Genomic DNA, 20,667 nt, shown 5'->3' on the forward strand with positions numbered 1-20,667 from the left:
TTGTAGCTGCAGAATGCGAGGATGGTATTAAACCCGAAATATGATATCAGCTCATTATACGTTACGTGTTAACATTACATAGACGTACAGCTCATGCTTTTTCGTGAGTTTGCTTGCAGCAGAGCAAAAAGCATAATCTTGCACAGATGCGAGTCTTCTCATTCGATTCCCCGAAGGCAGAAGTGCTGTCATGCATGAATAAATAATTGTAATTCTTCATTCAATCATCTGTGTCCTACGCGTGATATAACTATTAAATATAATGCTTATATTTGTACGTAAAGTAGTAAGTAATTATGTAACAAACAAGAATATTCTCGCGTTCTAAAATTTTATTTTAAACACAATGAAAAGCATATGCAATAGAAATAGAAAATAAGATATCAACTTATTAGAAATCGTGTCTACTAGAACGCAGAGTTTCTGAGAAATTGAAATTTGTTACTCCTTGTTCTTATTGCCTGTGCTTTTCATTGTGTTTAAAATAAAACACAATGAATTTTGATAGGTTGAAATCTGTTATAATATATCCCCTATTCCTATTGCCTGTGCTTTTCATTATGTTTAAGGCTTCAGAAACACCGCCGCACTTATAAGCAACTCGTACTACTGTGAGAAACAGGTCCTCAACTGCGAATATCTACCACAGTGGTAACAGAAGATAGCGCTCTAACCAACGAGATGCGGCATATATCTTCCGCTAATTAGCATTCATCTAGCCGCGGCTGATATGGCGAGCCCTGCGTAATACGAATACGTTAATTCCGCCATTGCTATCCTGTTAGCTTTGCGCCTTTGCTGTTTCGCCGAAGCGTATTCTGCGATCGCACAATGTAAACGGAGCGCTGGCGTCATTCCGATGCATCGAGCCTCGTACGTGCGCGTAGCAGCCTCCGTGCGTAACAGGAACAGACGTGTTCGTCGTGATAACCTGCCTCTAGGACGTATGGAATTACTCGATAAGCTCACGTTCCGCCAGGCCGGAGCCAATTCTAGGTTGCACGGAAGAAAACATCCCTACGCTGTCAGCGTTTCCCGAGAGTCGAGAGTAAACAACATGACTAATGATAAGGCTGATGTCCTGGTGCGACTGTAGGATTAAGCCGATAAATGTTTCTACAAGAGCACGCGACGGCGTTCTCTTAACTTTCCCATATTAATAACATGTCTAATGGTTTATTATTGCTAATAGTAATAATAAACTATAATAATACTACTAATAACAATACTATTATCAATGAACTTATAATGTCATAGAGATTTTAATGTAAAACTTTTATATTGCATGTATAATTCCATCCATTATTATTTCTTATTACTTTTATTTTATTTCACTATTTATTAATGCAAGATTTTAAATATGCAAAAATATTAATGCGGTATTAAGATTATTTATGATCTCAATTCTCTGTTGAACTATTTATTCGTTATTATAATTTAATATATATCAAATTTATATGTATATCTTTCTGCCATATTAATCGAATTATCTTTTACTCATATCTTAATTTAATAAAAATATGTAAAATTTTTAATATGAGAAAATTATTGTTTTAATTAACATTCGAATTAAAGTTAAAAGAAAATAATTAATTTTGGCTGACAAAAGATCGCCAACATTATTTTACAATGTAATTATTTTCCTCTGTTTGTAATGTATTCTTTGCAGGTATTTTGTTACAACTGTATGTTCCTGTGCATTAATGTTATTTCTATTTTATTTTAATAATTTGCCTTATTGTTACAGCATCCGAATTATCGACTAAAATTAAATTGTGAAATGTCTCGGATATTTACAACTCAGTTTTTATGAAAGACAGTAAGTAAAGTATTATGTAATTTTTTTCAGAGAATTGTTAAGACGGCGAATACTTGTTATTATAATATATAATATCTTTACAAATATATAAAATACAAAACATAAAAGTCTAGATTAAATACTTTTATAAGTAAAATACTTTTATATATAAAAACGCAAAATTGGATAGTATATATTATAAAATAATTTAGGTATTTTATATATATAAACTTTCAATGAAAGTATCGATGTACATTTTCCACTTCAGATCATAGGAATTTCATAAGAATTTTCATAAGCAAAACATTACACGTGTACAAAGTAATAATATTAAACGTAAATATTCGTTTACTACAGAAAATGGTTAATTGTATCATTGCATAAAATATTTAACATAATCTTTTTATTAAGCCGCAAACATGTCGAAAGGCGAATTTTATAATAAATTGAATCAGCAAACATGTTGATACGATAATTAATCAAAGAGTATGCTTTGTAATGTTCAGTACGGTATTCAATAATATTCTCTGTTGAATCTGCTATCTTCGTTAAATTCCGCAGCACGTACTGCAAAGCGACGTGTTTATTATATTCGCGGTATAACCTATCTGCCTTCAGATTATCTGTACGTATAATAGAAAGAACTCATAATATTTGAATGAACATCTGATCTGACATTTCCTTAATATTTCAATTTAATTTGCGATGCGGTAGAGCGAATTTTAAGAGCTTAGATAACAAAGTTTTGCGATGTAAAGTTCGATACGAAGTAGTGGTTTATGTTTAATTATGCAAGCAAAAAAAAGCAATACGAAAGTATGACTAGGAAGAATAGCAACCAATAAGGAGAAAGAAATAGGCCGTGTTTCTCTCGCCGTAGTTAAGAAATATGATTGTGATTGCGTCTGGCACAATAACATCCCTTAGACAACTCGTGCATGGCATAGAGTTGGACTAGTCACTTGTTATGCATGATATATTGCGGCATGCTTTCTACGTGTCTTCGTTATATCCTTGTTCATATCTTCTCATCGTGCGATGGCGCGCTCTATTATGCGAATATATATATATATGTGTATATATATATATATATAATATATTAAAACAACATAGTTCTTATCTCTTAAGATATAGCTGGCATATAAATATTAAAGATACTCAATTTAATATGTAAACCCGTAGTAAAAATGCTTCGTCGTCATCAGTGCATAACTTAAGATATACGATGTTCAAATTATTACCTCCCCGTTTGAATGGTTAACGAGTAGAAATAGCTCCGCACGTAGCCGCGTTTAACTCGGATAACTTCTACTGAAATGTATATTGCGGTCAAACGACATTAGTTATGCCGCATGAGTAAATCAAGGCAAACAAGTACAAGCCCATTCTACAATTTGCGTGCAGAATGGTCGTTATACGCATTTAACGATGCTTTACAAAGTTTATATATCGATATAACGAAGATGTTACTAATAATAATAATGCCATGGGCGTAGCCAAGGGGGGAGGCAAAGAGGAACTGTGCTCTCTCCCTTCTAAATTCTACGTCCGTGAATAATACACAAATATTTTAATATTGGCTGCGATTAGTATAAGTGAACTGTAAAATATAAAATATATCGCTGTATATTATTGAATGCAACTATTACATTAAGTATAATAAACACTCGAGTCTCTCTCTCTCTCTCTCTCTGTATCGATATTTATTAGGTGTTGGAATTAATTCGTAGCGTTTTACAAGAGATGGCACAAGCAGTACACTATTTCGTTGTTACCTATAGTTCTGTATACATTGTAAACATCTATCATAGGACGTCATTTGCCGTACATAACCTTTCTTGAAATCATAAATAACAATACTGTATAATTCATTGAATATGTCAAAATTTGTGCCAGATAAAGTGTTTTTGCGGGGAGTTTTGCTTCATTACTTTAATATGAACAAAAGTGCAGCTGAAGCTCATCGTATTTTAGTGGATGTGTATAGTGAACATGCTCTGGCTGAGCAAACGTGTAGGAAGTGGTTTGCACGTTTTAAAGCTGGTGATTTCGACTTGGATGACAAGGAGCGACCTGGTCAGCCGAAAAAATTTGAAGATAACGATTTGCAGGCACTGCTCAATGAAAACTCATGTCAAACACTTAAAGAATTATCTACGTCATTGGAAGTTGACTTCTCAACAATAGGAAAACGTCTTAAAAGTTTGGGCATGATCCAGAAGGAAGGACATTGGGTCCCATATGAATTGAAACCAAGGGATATTGAGAGACGTTTTCTCACGTGCGAACTGCTGCTTCAACGGCAGAAAAGAAAAGGTTTTTTGCATCGGATTGTTACCGGTGACGAAAAGTGGATCCATTATGACAATCCAAAGCGCAGAAAGTCATGGGTTAAGCCCGGCGAACCATCAACATCAGTGGCAAAGCCCAATATCCATGGCTCAAAGCTCCTGCTCTGTATTTGGTGGGATCAGAAGGGTGTCATATACTACGAACTGCTAAAACCGCATGAAACCGTTACTGGAGATCTCTACCGACGGCAACTGATGCGCTTGAGCCGTGCATTGAAGCAAAAACGGTCGGAATACTTCGAAAGACACGATAAAGTCATCTTGCTGCACGACAATGCTCGCCCACACGTTGCAAAACCGGTAAAAACATACCTGGAAACACTTAAATGGGAAGTGCTACCGCACCCGCCGTATTCTCCTGATATTGCACTTAGCGACTACCACTTGTTTCGATCATTAGCTCATAGCTTGTGCGAGCAGAAGTTCACATCTTACGAAGATTGTACAAAATGGTTCGATTCCTGGATTTCATCTAAAGATGAACAGTTCTTCCGACGCGGTATTCATTCACTGCCCGAAAGATGGTCAAAAGTAGTAGAAAGTGATGGGAAGTACTTTCATTAATGTATTTTTTAATGCTCATGTGAAATAAATAACATTCTTTCATTTAAAAAACGCTACGAATTAATTCCAACACCTAATATAAATAACAAATAGTTAATTTAACATTTGGAAATTAAATATGTACACATTTAAATATATATAGATAGACATAACATATTTAACTACACACACACACACATATATATATATACACATACACACACACACACATATATATATATGTACATATATATATATATAATTTTAATATTGTGTGTTGTGTGTGTGTGTGTGTGTGTGTGTGTGTGTGTGTGTGTGTATACATATATATAGACACAATATTAAAATTAAATTAAATAAAGCATACGAAATGCTGTGACGATTTGTTGCAATTACTTGGTGGTTCTGTACTCTCCGTATTTTTCTTCTAGCAATTTCTTTTAGTATTTTGTTTACTCTAACTTTAGTAAAGAATGCATCAAATGTGTACTATCCGTCCGCAGAGTTTTACGGCATGAGCTACCACCCACTTGAAATACTCTGATTAAATGTCGACTGAATGTTCCTCTTCTAGCGTAAACAATAAACATTTTCACAAGATGAAAATTGTATTCTATATTATGTTTCTTCGTGAATTCCGTTTTGATATCTTCTTTCAATCATAATAATAAACAGTACATATTTCTATCTGAAGTTTATAATTTATACATATAGAAAACTTTATGTTTATTTTTCGTGATAATACATTGAAAGAGCGATTTTGTTAAGTATCTAAAAATTTAGCTGGATCTGAAAATAAATTCATTAAATTATTAAAATAATTATGTAGGACACTGATATCTCTCTCTCTCTCTCTCTCTCTCTCTCTCTCTCTCTCTCTCTCTCGCTGATTGCTAAAATATTTTATAATTAGAATAAAATTTTTTATTTTCCCCATTTATTAGAAGTATGATTTAGTTTTGAGAATTTTGCAAGCGATGGACTAATGTCAGTGTTGTCGAAGACATTCCAATCACAGTTATTATTTCTTAGGCCCGGTTGTTTCATTTTTTAGTAAATTTTACCTGTTGGGTAAGTAGCATCCACATACGTGGATTGCTAGATTTACCTAACAGATAAAATTTACCAAAAGATGGAACAAACGGCTCTTAATACTTTAATATTACTCCATGATATTTAGTCGTTTACTAACCATTATTAAACGTTTGATATGTTGTTTAAATAAATCAGTTTTTAAGAAATCCTCAAAACTAAATCACACTCCTAATGTATTACATTGAATCAACGAATTTTTACTCCGCAAAAGGATATTTACATCATACATATGTCGATAAAATATAAATAAATCTTACGCGTTCTACTCATATTCAATAACAACCTGTCATGGCGGAACTCGCGACACAACTTTGCATACGTATATAACAAAAGTTGGAAACTTATAAGACGTCAGAAAGTTTCTAAGATAATACAACAAGACGCAAACGCGCTCTGGCAACGTCGACAGCACTACAACTTTCTCAATTTGCTATCTATGACTACAACTGCAGATTCTAACTCAATACACACCCCTTAATATTCATCAAATTGGCCAAGCGTATAACATCTTTAAGAAATTGTCCAAATTAGCCCAGATCAACTAGATAATACTCGTGCTAACTTTTCTAACTAAACACATTAGACATACGCGACATAGTTAAGTTAAAAGAGATGTCGTTGCATCTTGTACAAAAGATAGTAATTACATAATGCAATTTACATAGCAGCACCATTTGAAAAATTTCAATATCACAGTCTATTTATTTCTCAAAGCAAACTGTATTCATTTGTAATTATAAATTTATTTCTAATCAATAATTGCAAGCACCATATGTTTGCTTAAATATAAAATTTAGATTACGTTTATCTCAACCGTACGAAATAAATTTCTTTGTCCAAATTTGTCCAAAATAAATTTCACTGTGTGGATTTCATCGCAATGGATATCTGATTACAATGCTAATGGTGTTATTGAAATCTGCACTAAAATCAATATACAACTAGTGAGAATTCCGATATCGATATGGATACTGATGTACTAAATTATACGGATATTTCGAGTATTGTCCATTTCCGACTATATTGAGTAAATAACTTTATCTATTTCAATATCGAGACATTAATGTTTTTTTTTTTTGGTTTTAATTATACGAATTTTTGATTAATTAAAAATCAAGAATGTGTATTAATATTCCCATAAAATATATTATCTCAATTTTTTTAATTACTATTTTAAAATATTTTTCTGTTATGGATCTAGTGTAACTCTGGTATTTACACCGCACGAGGATTTATGCTGCAGAAGTCAGAAAAAATAGAAATTTATTATTTTTATTCCTTAATAAAACTTTGTTAAAATACATGTATAAATAAGACACATTTTACGGTTCATAAAAAATTTACAAACAATACTTAGAAATAAAATGTTAACGCGTACGTTCCATTCATGAGTAACTCGTATATCTCATCCCTAAAAATGCAAGAATTTTCAACAGTTTTTAAAATTTAATTTATCAAGTATTTTTTTGTTTACAATATTTAAAATAAAAAAACCATACCAATAAAAACTTAATAAATTAAATTTTCCAATTAGATGCGACATATATAATAGAGTTATCCTAATGAATTATTTCTTTTTTAAATAAATTTATTTTAAATTTAAATTAATTGTAACATTTTTGCTCTGATTTGAGGCAACTATTTTTAGTTGACTCTTTTCAGCTTTTCGGCCATTCTATAGCGAATGCAGCGTCTCAGTGGATAGTTTTTAATTATGTGAGTATGCGAAAAGCATTACGCTTGTACGTTATTTCAGCAGTTCTTCATGAAGGCATAAAGTATCCTGGATATATCATGAAGTTTTCATAACTCACGCCACTTACTGTGAATATATGCTCAGCCTGGCCGCATCGCTAGCAGTACCCCTCTCGTTGTGCGACATTTTATTCTACATTTATGATCACTATAAGCTAAGATCGTTATTCCCGCAGCCGTATTTTTCACCATTATCGACTAATAGACTCGTAAATCGGCGTACGACATAAATGAAAAATTGCAGTAGCCATGCATCGTTATCATGGAGCAATCAAATTGGATTTAAGGCGTCAGATTTTATAATAATAACCAGAAGTTATATTTTGTAATAACTCTATCATCTTTTGCTTTATCTTGATCGTAATTAATTAATTATAAACTAGATGACAGCGCATATTTATGTAAATATATGTGGGAGAAAACTTGAATATTCCGGCTGCACAACCAGATGTAGCGAAATAACTTATGAGTCGCGTATTAGGTACTGAAATAGCCGATGATTTCGACTACTTCGAACCGGATACTATTTATCGTTTGTATCTAAGTTTAGCAGTAATTAGATATGTCTTTTCATAAAATGTAATTTATTATTATTATTAAATATGTTGGTAAAACCAATAATCTATAATTAATATGATATAATTAATGTCGCATCATATTACACCTTTACTAAATGTAATAGGAATTTATCACACTTACAAACTATAAATAAATAAATAATTACATTTACTTTCTACACAGGAAAATTTCTGATAAATTTAATATATTTAAAATATCTCAAATATATATATATATATGATCCATCCAAATATTTGTGTTAATTTAACACGAGATTAATACGATAAAAAGTAACACAAATATTATGAAAAAAATTAACATAAAAAATTTAATTAAATTTACAACAAAATTATAGAAGCATATTTCTTTAATAAAATCAACAATTATAATATCTTAAATTAACACATTTTATTCATTTATCTTAGAGTTTATTTTTAAAATACATTATTTTTTATGTTACTCAAATTGCATTTATTTTAACACCAAGAAACGTTAAGTATTAATTTAACGCAAAATATAAGTAACACAATCACATTATAAGCTAACACTCGGATATGTTAAAAACACAAAATTTTAACAAAAACTGATTTTGACAAAAATACAAAATGTTTTGTACTGTAAAAGTTAAGCAACAAACCTGAATATATGCTTTATTATTTTTTTCCAGATATATGTTTGTGTATATATATATATATATAAAATCACATAAAAATAAAAAAGCTCCAGCATCATTAATAGATTGTGAAGATATTCGTAAATGCGCATTGTCTTCGCTCTAACAGCTCTAATTGCAACATCAATGATACATCGACGTACACTTATCTTCTGTTACGGCAGCCTTAATCTACCTTAAGTGCACTCCTACGTTCGGCGATTCGGTTCGAATTAAGACACGCAAGAACCATCGCAGAAGTCTGTTTGTCGCTGCGACAGTGAAATACAGCGGCCCTCGTTAGCGAAATTTCGGTATTATCAACTCATTAACATATCGTCTTCGAGCCAAGATAGAGATATAAGAACGTTAATCTCCGTTAAGTGCACTCAAGTCCGTCGATTCGTTCGGAATAACGGCGCGGCAGATACCCCTTCTCGATCTCTCTGGTGCTTTGTCTTTCGTGCACCCGCCGGAGGATACCGCAAACGTTGCTCGCCAGCAATACAGCTTGCGATCCTGCACATAACGGCCCGCGCTTTGACAAGTTTACGACATTTAACGGGATGCAAATGCAGAATCGAGGCACGTCCGCACGCGGGGTCCAGTCGGACAATAAAGAGTAGAATACACGAGATGTTGAGAGAATAAAAGGAGAGAGAGAGAGAAATGGAATAAGAGAACGAGAAAGAGGAGAGAAAGAGAAAAAGAGAGAGATAGAGAAGAGAAAATTACATAGGAGCGGTAGCGCAGTATACTCTAATCCTCGTATAACGGGTGAAGAGAGGCGCATCGGCACCAGGGATTGGCTAAACGCCAACTGCTAGACAGTAGAAATGGTTGTTTCAACTGCAAACTATATCACTGGTAACTTGCCGTGGCCGCGACGCGTATATGCGCGCGATGCGCGTAGAGAACACGCGAGAGCGAGCGTAAGTACGTGCGGCCACCAGTTGCCTCCTCTCTCTTCCCGACTCATAATAATAGATTACGCGTTATACCTCCAGCAACTTTATCACTACAGCGAAATGTAGCATGGACTCTATATCGGAAAAATAATCAAAAAATTGTTCGAGGCACTATTTCGGGAAAAAAAAATGCTTTCACAGTTATTACGTTATTTGGTCAAAAATGTAAAACGAAAATCCTTAAATCCTTTATTTTAAAAGTTACTCTGCTATTACATCCAATATAGATACAAAATCGATATGACGTCTATTTTAGCTTAAAACTTAATGAAACGTGCTATTTGCTAAATGACGAGTATGACTGAAATCGTAGCAGGAACAGACTATTACAGTGCAATCGTTACACATATAAATGTAATTTATAATTATATTATTGCTAGTTATTCTAATAATATGGAAGTCTTAATTCGGACCCACTTATTATTTATACTATAACACGGATATACATATAACACACTCTGCTCATTACTTTAATGGATAGAAGGCATTTTTAAGAATATAGAGTGTCATTCGATTATAATGACACGCCAAAAAGACCAGAGTGCTCGAAAATATTTACGGAGCCGTGTTTCCATAAGCGACCGGTAGCAATGGCTTTTGGGTAACTGCTGCTACGTCTCTTACCATTCGGTATATTTACGCCAGTACTAGACTTTGCAGACGAGTGTTTTCGTCTCGCTGGCTATATCGTTGGCAGCTCACTGCGTATATACGCGGCGGAACCTACACGTACGTAAGTACTTACGACCACTAGTTGCCGCCTCTTTCCCTGGCGTTACATCCATCGAAGTATAAAGCGTCGTTCAGCAGTGTGGACGGGATGGTTTATTGATCATTGCGGCGGAAGCAAGAATTACCTTCGTTCGCGCGAACCCTTATGTTGTAAATATAAAAGAAACATCTCGGTCTTGACAATTGTGTTGAAATATGGCCTACCGTGTTAATAAAATAAAACCACGTGTGAGAGTGAACTTATTGGAAAAAAAAAATACAAATAATGCAAATATCCTTAAATATGTGTAGGATATATTATTTATTTATATAATTCTTAAAATGTTATTTTCTTTTTGTATATAATTTCTACAGAACTTTCAACTGTAGCAAATACAAGTGTAGCAAGTAGCAGTGTAGGGGCAAATGTATCAACAAATACAATAGTGTTACTGCAGCACCAACTAAATAACAATTTTGTACCGCAAAGTATTGGTAAAGCTATTTGAATAACTAAGTATCGATCATGACCATTCACTGGTTACTGAATATAATAACTACTTGCAATAATCCATGAAACTTCTACACCAGCATATGTATCAGAATGAATCACAATATAATATCAATATATTTTAGATAAATGTAATAATTGGTATAATTAGAAATAGGATATATATATATATATATATATATATATATATTCTCTTGAAAATCTGTTTTTCATACGTTTTCATATAAAATTTGATGAAATTCGATGAAAATCGAAGCAATTATAGAACCGCGAAACGCTGCTCGTTATACGCACTTGAAATCATCCCATCTTTCCCTCTAATGAGAGACAGGACGTAAATATCAATGGATAACTAGCAAATACGTGTACGTATTAGAGATCCTATTTAACGCTTCCGTCATTTCCCAGTTAGTTGATATTGATACGGTAAGCCGATTTTGCAATACATGGTAACGTTTCTGTGTATAGCAATGATCGATTGCAGTTTTCATAAAACATGACACAATAATTCAATTCCTATACTATACCACTATTCCTACATTCAAAGTTATAACATGTAACGAGCGACTGGCGCGATAGCGCCTGCAGGTCACATTACAATTTTGCTAGCTCGGTCAGCCCCGAGAAAGACGAACATTCCAGTTTTATTTCCGTCATAGCCCCTAACGAGATATTGATACAGCAACGAGACCACCCATAACTTTCCACCCCAGAACCGCGTATATAGACTCTTCCGCAGTCACTCGTCGTTACGTGGAGGATGGGCCTCGGTAAATCCACGTTAGTATGTGCGGAGGGTTGTGAGCGTATCCTGAGTAACCACCCTTCTTGTTCTCGAGCACCGTCTATAACATCGTTCCTGAGTTCCAGGACGTTGCTGGACGACTTGAAAATTTATTACCAGGATAGAAGAGGAAAAAAGCTGCGGAGAACCCGACTTCCTGGCGATATACTTGCCTCCACGTCTGACCCTTAATTCCCTCGGGACGGACAGAAGTAGCGACTTTAAATTGCGTACACTGCTTAACCGGTAGATTTTCCGGAGTCTGGGATAAAATGTTTCCTGATACCCCTTTAGTTCCGACAACGGTATCTGCGTAAGTAACACTCAAAAATTTCGAATTAGCTTTTTCACGTTTTATTTTATGACAATAATTGAGAGCATTTCATCCGCATCAATATAAAAGTATAAATGTTAAATATTTTCTCTATGCGCGAAAGATATTGTATCGTTTTTACTCACTCAAATAAGCATGGTTATGGCGGAGTTTATTCATAGATACACATTTATTCGTATATAGGGAACAAATAAAATTGTCCATAAAATCTCGTCGTTACATTGAGAATTCAACGCGTAGAATATATACCAGAAGGTTGTCTTTATATGCGGTGCACGCAACGAAGGTCTGAGCCCTCATAAAGCCGACTTGTATAAAGCGTTACTTAAATGTACCGTGAACAGATCATCCATCCTAAAAGCGATCTGCGATCTCCGTTGGTAGACACTCTCATCTTTACCATGATAATCGGAGCGAACATGTGTAACAAAAATTCCAGAAAAACAATCGTCGATACACGTGTAATATATCGGGATATATAACAACATTACATACAACGAAATATTGTCATATGTACCGTTTATTTGTCACTCGCTAGGGAAAACGTTTCTTCATTCGTACAGTCAGTTCGATATTTTTATATCTCATGGAAACCAACTGTCAGTTGCACTAAAAATAAACTGACCACACCAAAATTCACTGGCTATGATGTACGCGACTCGCAAATCATACCGGCAATTATTCACGTCTCTATGAACTGGAACGTATGAAAAATATGATGCATTTCGCATATTGGATGGTATTAATTTCGAGATGGACACGCATATTAGTAAGCGCGTTCGCACGAATCATAAAATTTAAATTTTTTTCAACGATACAACACATTCAAATTTTTTAATAAATTCAATTTTTCTAATTTAATTCAAAATCTTAATTAAATCTCTTTTAACAAAAGTATTTAATATACATATGCGTGTGTGTATATATATATATATATATATATATAAAATTAACAATTAAAATATTTTTATACGGGATATCTTGCAAATTATATAGCATAAATGTCATGAAAAAAATTGCGAAACAAAAGTTAAAATAATTTATATATAAATAATTTAGATCAAATAGAAACAAGAATTGCATGATATTAAATATTTTTTAAGAATGTAATTGCAGACATTTTCAAACAAATAAAAGTAAAGTGCTATCCCCCTAAAGGAAAAAGGATACACAACAAAATTGATCAAAAGTTACCAGCAGTATTAAAAGTTTCCAATCTTTATTTGGGTTTCAGAAATTATTTTTAAAAAATACAGAAATCATTTTAAATTAAATCACATATTTTGTTCTATTTAGATAGTGTCAACAGAGAGAAACTTGAGAGTGTCCGCGTATTAAGTGGAAGCCGTTTACTGGCGCCTCTATGTGCACAAAATGTGCACGTTGAACTATGTAGTCACGGATATTTCCAGTGGGTAACATATTCACAATCTTCGATTAAACTAGTTTAAACCTAAATTTAAACCTAAAAAGATTAAAATTTCAAAAAAGTATCAAGTATATATTTTAATAGTATATCTGTGCAAAACATACACCAAAAATAATATAGCAGAAAAAGAATAAAAATATAATACTATTATTAAATATATTTATTATAAAAATATAAAATCAATTCTAATATTTTAATTATTATTAGATTTTTAATTGAATATAATTAAGATAAAATTCATGACTAAATTTTTTTATATTTGTACATATATTTTCAATTTAAACACATGCATACACGCACATACACACACACACGCGCACACACGCACACACACACACACACACACACACACACACACACACACATTTAAACAAAGTTTAATTTAGTAAAAATAAATTAATATGTAAACACCTTTTTCTTTATACATCTGTTTTTTCTTTTCGTTTTTTTAGCTTTGGTATAATTTCTTGTTAGACAAACTGTTAAATTAAAAGTACATTGCTCTCATTAATTGTAGTGAAGGGACACGATTCAAGCTGACGAGTGGCATGTTACTCTTTAAGAAACTAACTCAATGAAAAATGGATAATTTCAATGGACAGTTACCTTAATTTATTAGCATTTTATTAGCAAGTACACTAATAATTAGATAATAAATTGTTTATAATAATATTAGAATGGCAGCAATATTATTTATTATCATTGCAAAAGACTAAAATTATCTTTCCTTTTTTGATAAAACTTCAAACATATATATCTATCTTATTTTAATTTAATTTAAATATAGATATGTACATACACCGAGTACATCAGTTCTGCTATAAAAAAAAAACCTAAAATTGTGAATTTTTTACGTTACTCTCTTTTACTAAACATATAGATAATATAGGATTAAAAAATTTCAGTACAAATGTCAATTCTTGACAGATATTTTATATTTTTTTCGACTGTGTGATTGCAATTTGCTGATCAATTTAAAATTTTGAAATAATATATTCTTCGAATAACATATCCGTTAAATTGAGTCCACGGAATTCAGGATAGATTTTTAATTAAAAAAGAATTGAATCATTCGAATTAAAATTACTAAAAATTCGTAAAATTTGTAAAAGTTTAAATAAAATTTTACAAGACACTTAATATTTCGTTTGAGTTTCAAAGTTAGCCTTAATGTTTGTTTTGTAGAGCAAGTTAGAACAAGGAGAAAGGGGAGAGGTAATGCATTCAGTCGAGCGAAACGATTCGAGCCGGCAGGCATCATGCTACTCCTAGCTTTACGAAACTCGGTCAACGGAACACAGTCAGTTTCAATGAACAATCAGCAATTTGGTAAGTACATCCAATTAATTAGTTAACTTTTCATATTAACTATATAACATATTAACTGTTTAGTTAACTGTATATTCAGATTCGTGTCAAAATATTAACTTTTTAAATATTATAGTATATATAATTGTTTTTCATGTCATTCTCTTTTATTAAATAAACTTTTATGAGAATTTTACATAGAATTATAAATTGCTAAATTATGCAATATTGTGTGTATTGTATCTGTTAATTTTTATTGAAGTATTTGAATAAGAATAAATCTTACATTAGATATATCATAATTTACAATTGTCTATCTACGATTTTCCGAACAATTTCAAATTATGTTTATACATATATTGATTGAAGATCGTGTTTGAACAAAATTAATTAATTCAATAAAAATACAATATAATAACTACAATAAAAAGTGTTGCACAAGTTATATAATTCTGAAAATTAAGATTTGTTCGTAATTATTACTCGAAATAAAACAACCTAAAAAATTAACTGCTTGTGCATTTTTCTGTATAATATAATAAATGTCTAAATAAAAAAAATCTAATCTTTTTATTAATTTTTCTTTCATTGTGCAAAAACACTATTAAAATATATCGTATACGCTTTTTAATATCTATTTTTAATATCTTCTTTGAGCTTAAATTATTTCAATTTTTAATTATTATATTTATGATTCATTGTTACGCGGTTATATTTTATAGACATAGCACTGAATAGAAGCAATAATATACGTAATATAGAATAAAATCAAAGATCATGCACATATTTGCGGATATCTGAATACGTAATTCAACATGCACGTTTTATATTGTAAAAGTATCAGTAAACAGTTCCATCTAACAATAAAGTTCAGTTTCATCTAAAACACGACTACATTCGCTCTCAGGCTTCAAGATAATGTGCCGATATCATATCGAAAGAGAAACTCCGAGAGAAACCTGAACACAAGCTTGATCATCCACCGGCAACGATATTACCGACTGCATTTACTCGCACGAATCTGTGAAAGGACAAGTTGTTCTTTCATTCAAAGAGATGCCGCCATTACCAGCGATATACGCTTGTTTCGTGGCCTATAATGATATTTGTAATTCTGTAATTAGAATAATGTAATATATATATATACATTTAATAAAATTCCTTTTTTTATTCACAATTAAACGATTCCATAATGTTTCGTATGGACCATGTATGCGAAATTGAGACCGACCAAGACGATGAAGATTTATTCTTTCTTCCTAATCGTACTTTCTTCCAAAAAGCGTTTGACACTTTCCGCTCTTTACTGATGGCATCAAGAAAAAATCCAGCTGCTCGCAAGTATTTACGCAGTCGCGATTCCATATTCATAGAAAAGCAACGGCATTTATATAGATACAAGTATATCCTTCATCCATTCAGTATTTTTAGGTATATTTCCTCAACAAATTTTTACAATTTTCTCATATATGTAAAATTTATTATATACATTTATATATCAAATATATTAAACTATATCTTTTGTAAACTAAAGCGAATCTTTTATAGCGCAGACTTTCCTGGGATATCCTAATGACTTTAATAATAATATGCTTACTGCTGGTTACTCCATATCAAGCTGCCTTCAGAATAAAGATGCGTTTACTTTATTGGACAATTTGTAAAAATTTCCTACTTTTTTTCTGTTGCATGGACATAATCGTCAATTTTATGACAGGGTATAATTTAACTGAATTTAAATTTATTTTATTGAGCTGATATATCCAAATTTCCGCAGAATGCAACACAGAAATACAATTTCTGGACGTTGCATTCTAATGTTCTTGTTATAATAAGATTTATGTATTAAAGTCTCTATAAAATTAAAAATTTATTTATCTATTGATGAACAGATATTTTGACAAGGTGCATTGTATTGTCGTGATGGAACCGAAAAAGATAATGAAGAAATATATAAAATATAGTACTTTCTTGCCAGACTTGCTGGGTTCTCTACCAACTGATATCATGTTTATTAAAACATGGCAAGAGAATACAGTCACACGTGAGCTGGTATCTTTGATGTGCGGATTTCGTGTATTTTCTCTCAGTTCCTACATGTTAAAAATTGCTCACGCATACAACGTTCCAATAACCCTTTATGAAGTCTGCATTGTGATATTCTGGCTAATTATAGCATTTCAGTGGCAGATTTGTCTTTACTGGCTAGTGCCAATAGCAATGACTTCCATGCACCTACCGAAGCAACCAAGCGATGACTACTGGATAAATGAATTTAATCTGTGGGAAGAATCCATATGTTTTCAATATCTGCACAGTCTCTTACGTACTGTTTCCATTTCTTTGTCGGCGGGTTTTTTACATGAAAAACCAAAAACCAATGCAGACCTCACACTGGTGATCCTCTTACAAATCTTGGGGAGTTTAATTATCTGGATTCTCATAGCTCGCGTGAACCAGTTCTACAAGGGCATCAATAGCTCTAAGATAAAATATCAAAATATCATGGCAGAAGTCAAACAGTATATGAAGCGTCGGCAACTACCGTACGTGACTCAACGTCGTATCATAAACTACTATGAGTATTGCTTTCAACAGCAATATTTTTCCGAAGCTGAGATCCTCAATAATCTATCCTCGGTTATGCGCCAGGAAATCGGGATGCACGGTTGTCGCAAACTCGTAGAAAACGTTACGTTTTTCAACAACCTACCTCTCGCGTTAATAACACGCATTGTCGATTTACTAAAATCTGAAATATTTTTACCGAACGACATAATTGTACGGGTAAATGAACCAGGTAATTGCATGTACTTCATCGCCAGTGGTACAGTGGCTATTTATACAATCACCGGAAAGGAAGTATGTCACTTGGAGGATGGCGCGTACTTTGGGGAGATTGCGCTGATGATGCCAAACGAGCGAAGAGTAGCCAGTGTAGTCGCTGTTGAAATCTGCGAGTTATATCGCCTAGATCGTGCAGATTTTGCCAGAACAGTTCATCCCTATCCTATGCTGTGGGAGCAAGTCAAGAAAATTGCTCTCGAAAGACAAGAGAGAACGTACATACTGAATATGCATTAAATATTGCAAAAATATTTTATAAAAAAAACATCTTATGGTGTATTATGGTGTATTTATTGGAAATGGCAAAAAATTTTATTTGTGTGCAACTTAATTATGATATTAAAGGCAATATTGACATTGATATCGTTTAAGCAATTAAAAGCAATATTTAGCGACGCGTTATATATGAAGAGCAAGTTAAAAATTTCTCTCTCTCTCTCTCTCTCTCATCATTATAATTATACGAATCAAATGTCAAAAGTAATATTGAAAGTATCGAACAGGCGATAAATTTTAAGGAGCCGATTATCTATTATCATAACGTAGCATTAACATATCGGAAATCATATTTCCGAACAATGCGTTTGTAATCTATGCCTCGCGTCTATAGTTATTTAAAAGTATAATATATTTTAAACTTAATATAGCGCACTAATCTCAGGTTATAAAAAACTGCCGTTGAATTGTTACGATTGAAAGAATTGTTAATGATCGTTGACGATAATAGCGGAAAATTGTTAAGGAACCGATAAATTTCAAGACTCCGATAACTGTTTCTCGTAACCCAACATTAGGGCAGATTTATTACCCTGGACGTGGATCAAGAAGATCGCGATCGTGCACCGCGGAAGACTACAATTTTCAATGTACTGTAGATCATCGGTAATATCATGTAGCAAGAAGAATGCGTGATCACTTCTTAAGATGAATTCGTGATAATTACAGTTTAGCGCCGCGCATCACGACCGGAACTCGTACTCGTTGTTTTGCGAACGTCAAAAATCAAGACGATTCGAAATGCATCGCGCGTATCAAGTGTATCGAGCTTTGAATCGGCAAGTGGAGCACTTAATATAATGGAATGAGAAACGGAAGGACGTATCTTCGCTTTGTAACCGTGCATCGACGCAACTAGCTCACGCTATTAATACTTATCGGGCGCTGGGATCATTATCTTTAGCACTGGTTGTAAGATCCGTAGTTGATTGTAGTCGGTGTCCCGGGATATTGCATTAAGAATACGCGTGTAACGAGAGAAGGCCTGATTTACTTGACGATGCGTGCTTATCTGAAAGATTCGCATATCGAGTTAGTCCGACCGGTTCTACCTGAATATCTACGTGACGCGATGCAACGATACGTTATCCGTTATTAATGAATGCAGTTTTCACGATAATTGTTTTTGTCGTTACAGAACAAACTTGTTCTTTCACCGGACGGAGGAATGTCGTAAGCAGGAAAACTTCGATGGCACGCGTAAATAATCGATATGTATATGTGTTGGTAAAAAAAAAAAATAACTATCCTCGAAACTTATTATTAGATCTAGCTATACACGGTAGCGTGGTAACAAGTTCGTGCCACGATGATATATCTCACTTCTCTGATGTTAAACGCGACAAATATATGTATTCCGATTATCCTGCGTTCGTAAAAAGCGGTATAAACTACCGCAAAAGAGAAAAGTGAGCGCGCTTTGGCTGCCGCCTCGTTACACATAGTAAGGACAAAGCAAAAGCGTGCAAATCGTGGAGATATATACATATAAAGTGATATAATAAATAAACATTAATTACTTAAAAAAAAGAGGGAGAGAGAGAGACAGAGTTACAATGTACATTTGCAATAGCTTGATGCACAAATTTAAAGATAAATTATATTATCGTTGCAATAAAAACAATCGGCGATTTGTGAAGTGAAATTTATACATCTAATAATTGATCGAACAGTCTAATTGACAAATCTATCATGCTAATCGCAATAACTTTCCAACAGAAGGGGATCGCATCGCTAGATAAAAGCAATTAATATAGGTGGTGTGTGTATATATATTATATATATATATATATATATATATACGCTATATTAATTGCTTTTATCTAGCGATGCGATCCCTGTTGTATATATATATATATATATATATATATATATATATATATATATATATATATATATATATACTGGCGGTCATGGATGGTCGATCGCGCAGAAACTCACGCCTCGGCTAGCCTCACAGTGGAAACGGCGCGATATTGTCCGATGACGGTGGTCTCGTTGGCGGTGGAGAGCCGCCCATTCGACGAGAAACAATGGTTCGCGCGCATCGACGCATGGGCAGAGAGAACGCCGATGACAATGAAACGTTTAAGAGGGCTGGCCATTGTAATAGGCCGACGATGCGCCTGCTTGGTAGCTCCCGATGGCGTACACGCACTGGCGTATCCCTACTGCCGCGCGCGCACCGGCTTCGGGCAGAAAGGGGAACACTAAGCGTTAGGATAGTACGAACGAAAGATAGAGAGAAAGGGAAGGAAGAGCTCGCTATTGTTATCAGTACGATCGTGGATTCAGTTAGCAAGAGCAAGACGAAACACGTTAACTCTGCATAAACGAACGTAGAGTGAAACGAGCGACGATGAAACGAGAGGAACGAGAAACTAGACAGACGAAGAGGATGAGACTGCGAGAGTAGACGAAAGAGAGAGAGAGAGAGAGAGAGAGAGAGAGAGAGAGAGAGGAGAGAATCGTTGTGGCTACGGTTATATGGCCACACCCCGCGGAGCCAGCCAACGAGCTCTCCGCCGACCGACGACCCACCTGACCCCACAATGGGCAGATCCACGTAGCTACGCTCGGTGGCTGTACATTGTTCCCCCTCTGTGCGAGTTAAGCGGCGTGCATGCCGCTTAAAACGAAGCGGAAACATGTGGGAACAGGTGAGGGTACACGAAGGGTAAAAATGAAAAAGGTGTACGCGTGATGATACATCCGAAACGAGCTTCTCCGATTGAACATGTCGTTTA

The 20,667-nt window shown here is 33.7% G+C and overlaps 1 protein-coding gene across 2 annotated transcripts in view; it reads left to right on the top strand.

Annotated features, from left to right (window-relative positions):
* The window catches only part of LOC105142938 (potassium/sodium hyperpolarization-activated cyclic nucleotide-gated channel 2), a 280,821-nt gene extending 261,592 nt beyond the window's left edge, over positions 1 to 19,229 (top strand). The window contains exons 7-10 of one of the 2 annotated variants that reach the window (XM_087409054.1): positions 14,675 to 14,818; positions 15,705 to 16,228; positions 16,351 to 16,515; positions 16,690 to 19,229. In XM_087409054.1, the coding sequence (XP_087265180.1) occupies positions 15,990 to 16,228; positions 16,351 to 16,515; positions 16,690 to 17,881 (1,596 nt within the window). In that variant the 5' untranslated portion in view covers positions 14,675 to 14,818; positions 15,705 to 15,989 and the 3' untranslated portion in view covers positions 17,882 to 19,229. Of the gene's footprint in view, positions 1 to 14,674; positions 14,819 to 15,704; positions 16,229 to 16,350; positions 16,516 to 16,689 lie in introns of those variants that run through there. The other variant, XR_015546030.1, reaches the window with a different exon arrangement.
* The last annotated feature ends 1,438 nt before the right edge of the window (positions 19,230 to 20,667 follow it).

Source organism: Acromyrmex echinatior, chromosome 8, assembly GCF_024713525.1.
Source record: "Acromyrmex echinatior isolate Ae372 chromosome 8, ASM2471352v2, whole genome shotgun sequence".
NCBI classification, from domain to species: Eukaryota; Metazoa; Arthropoda; class Insecta; order Hymenoptera; family Formicidae; genus Acromyrmex; species Acromyrmex echinatior.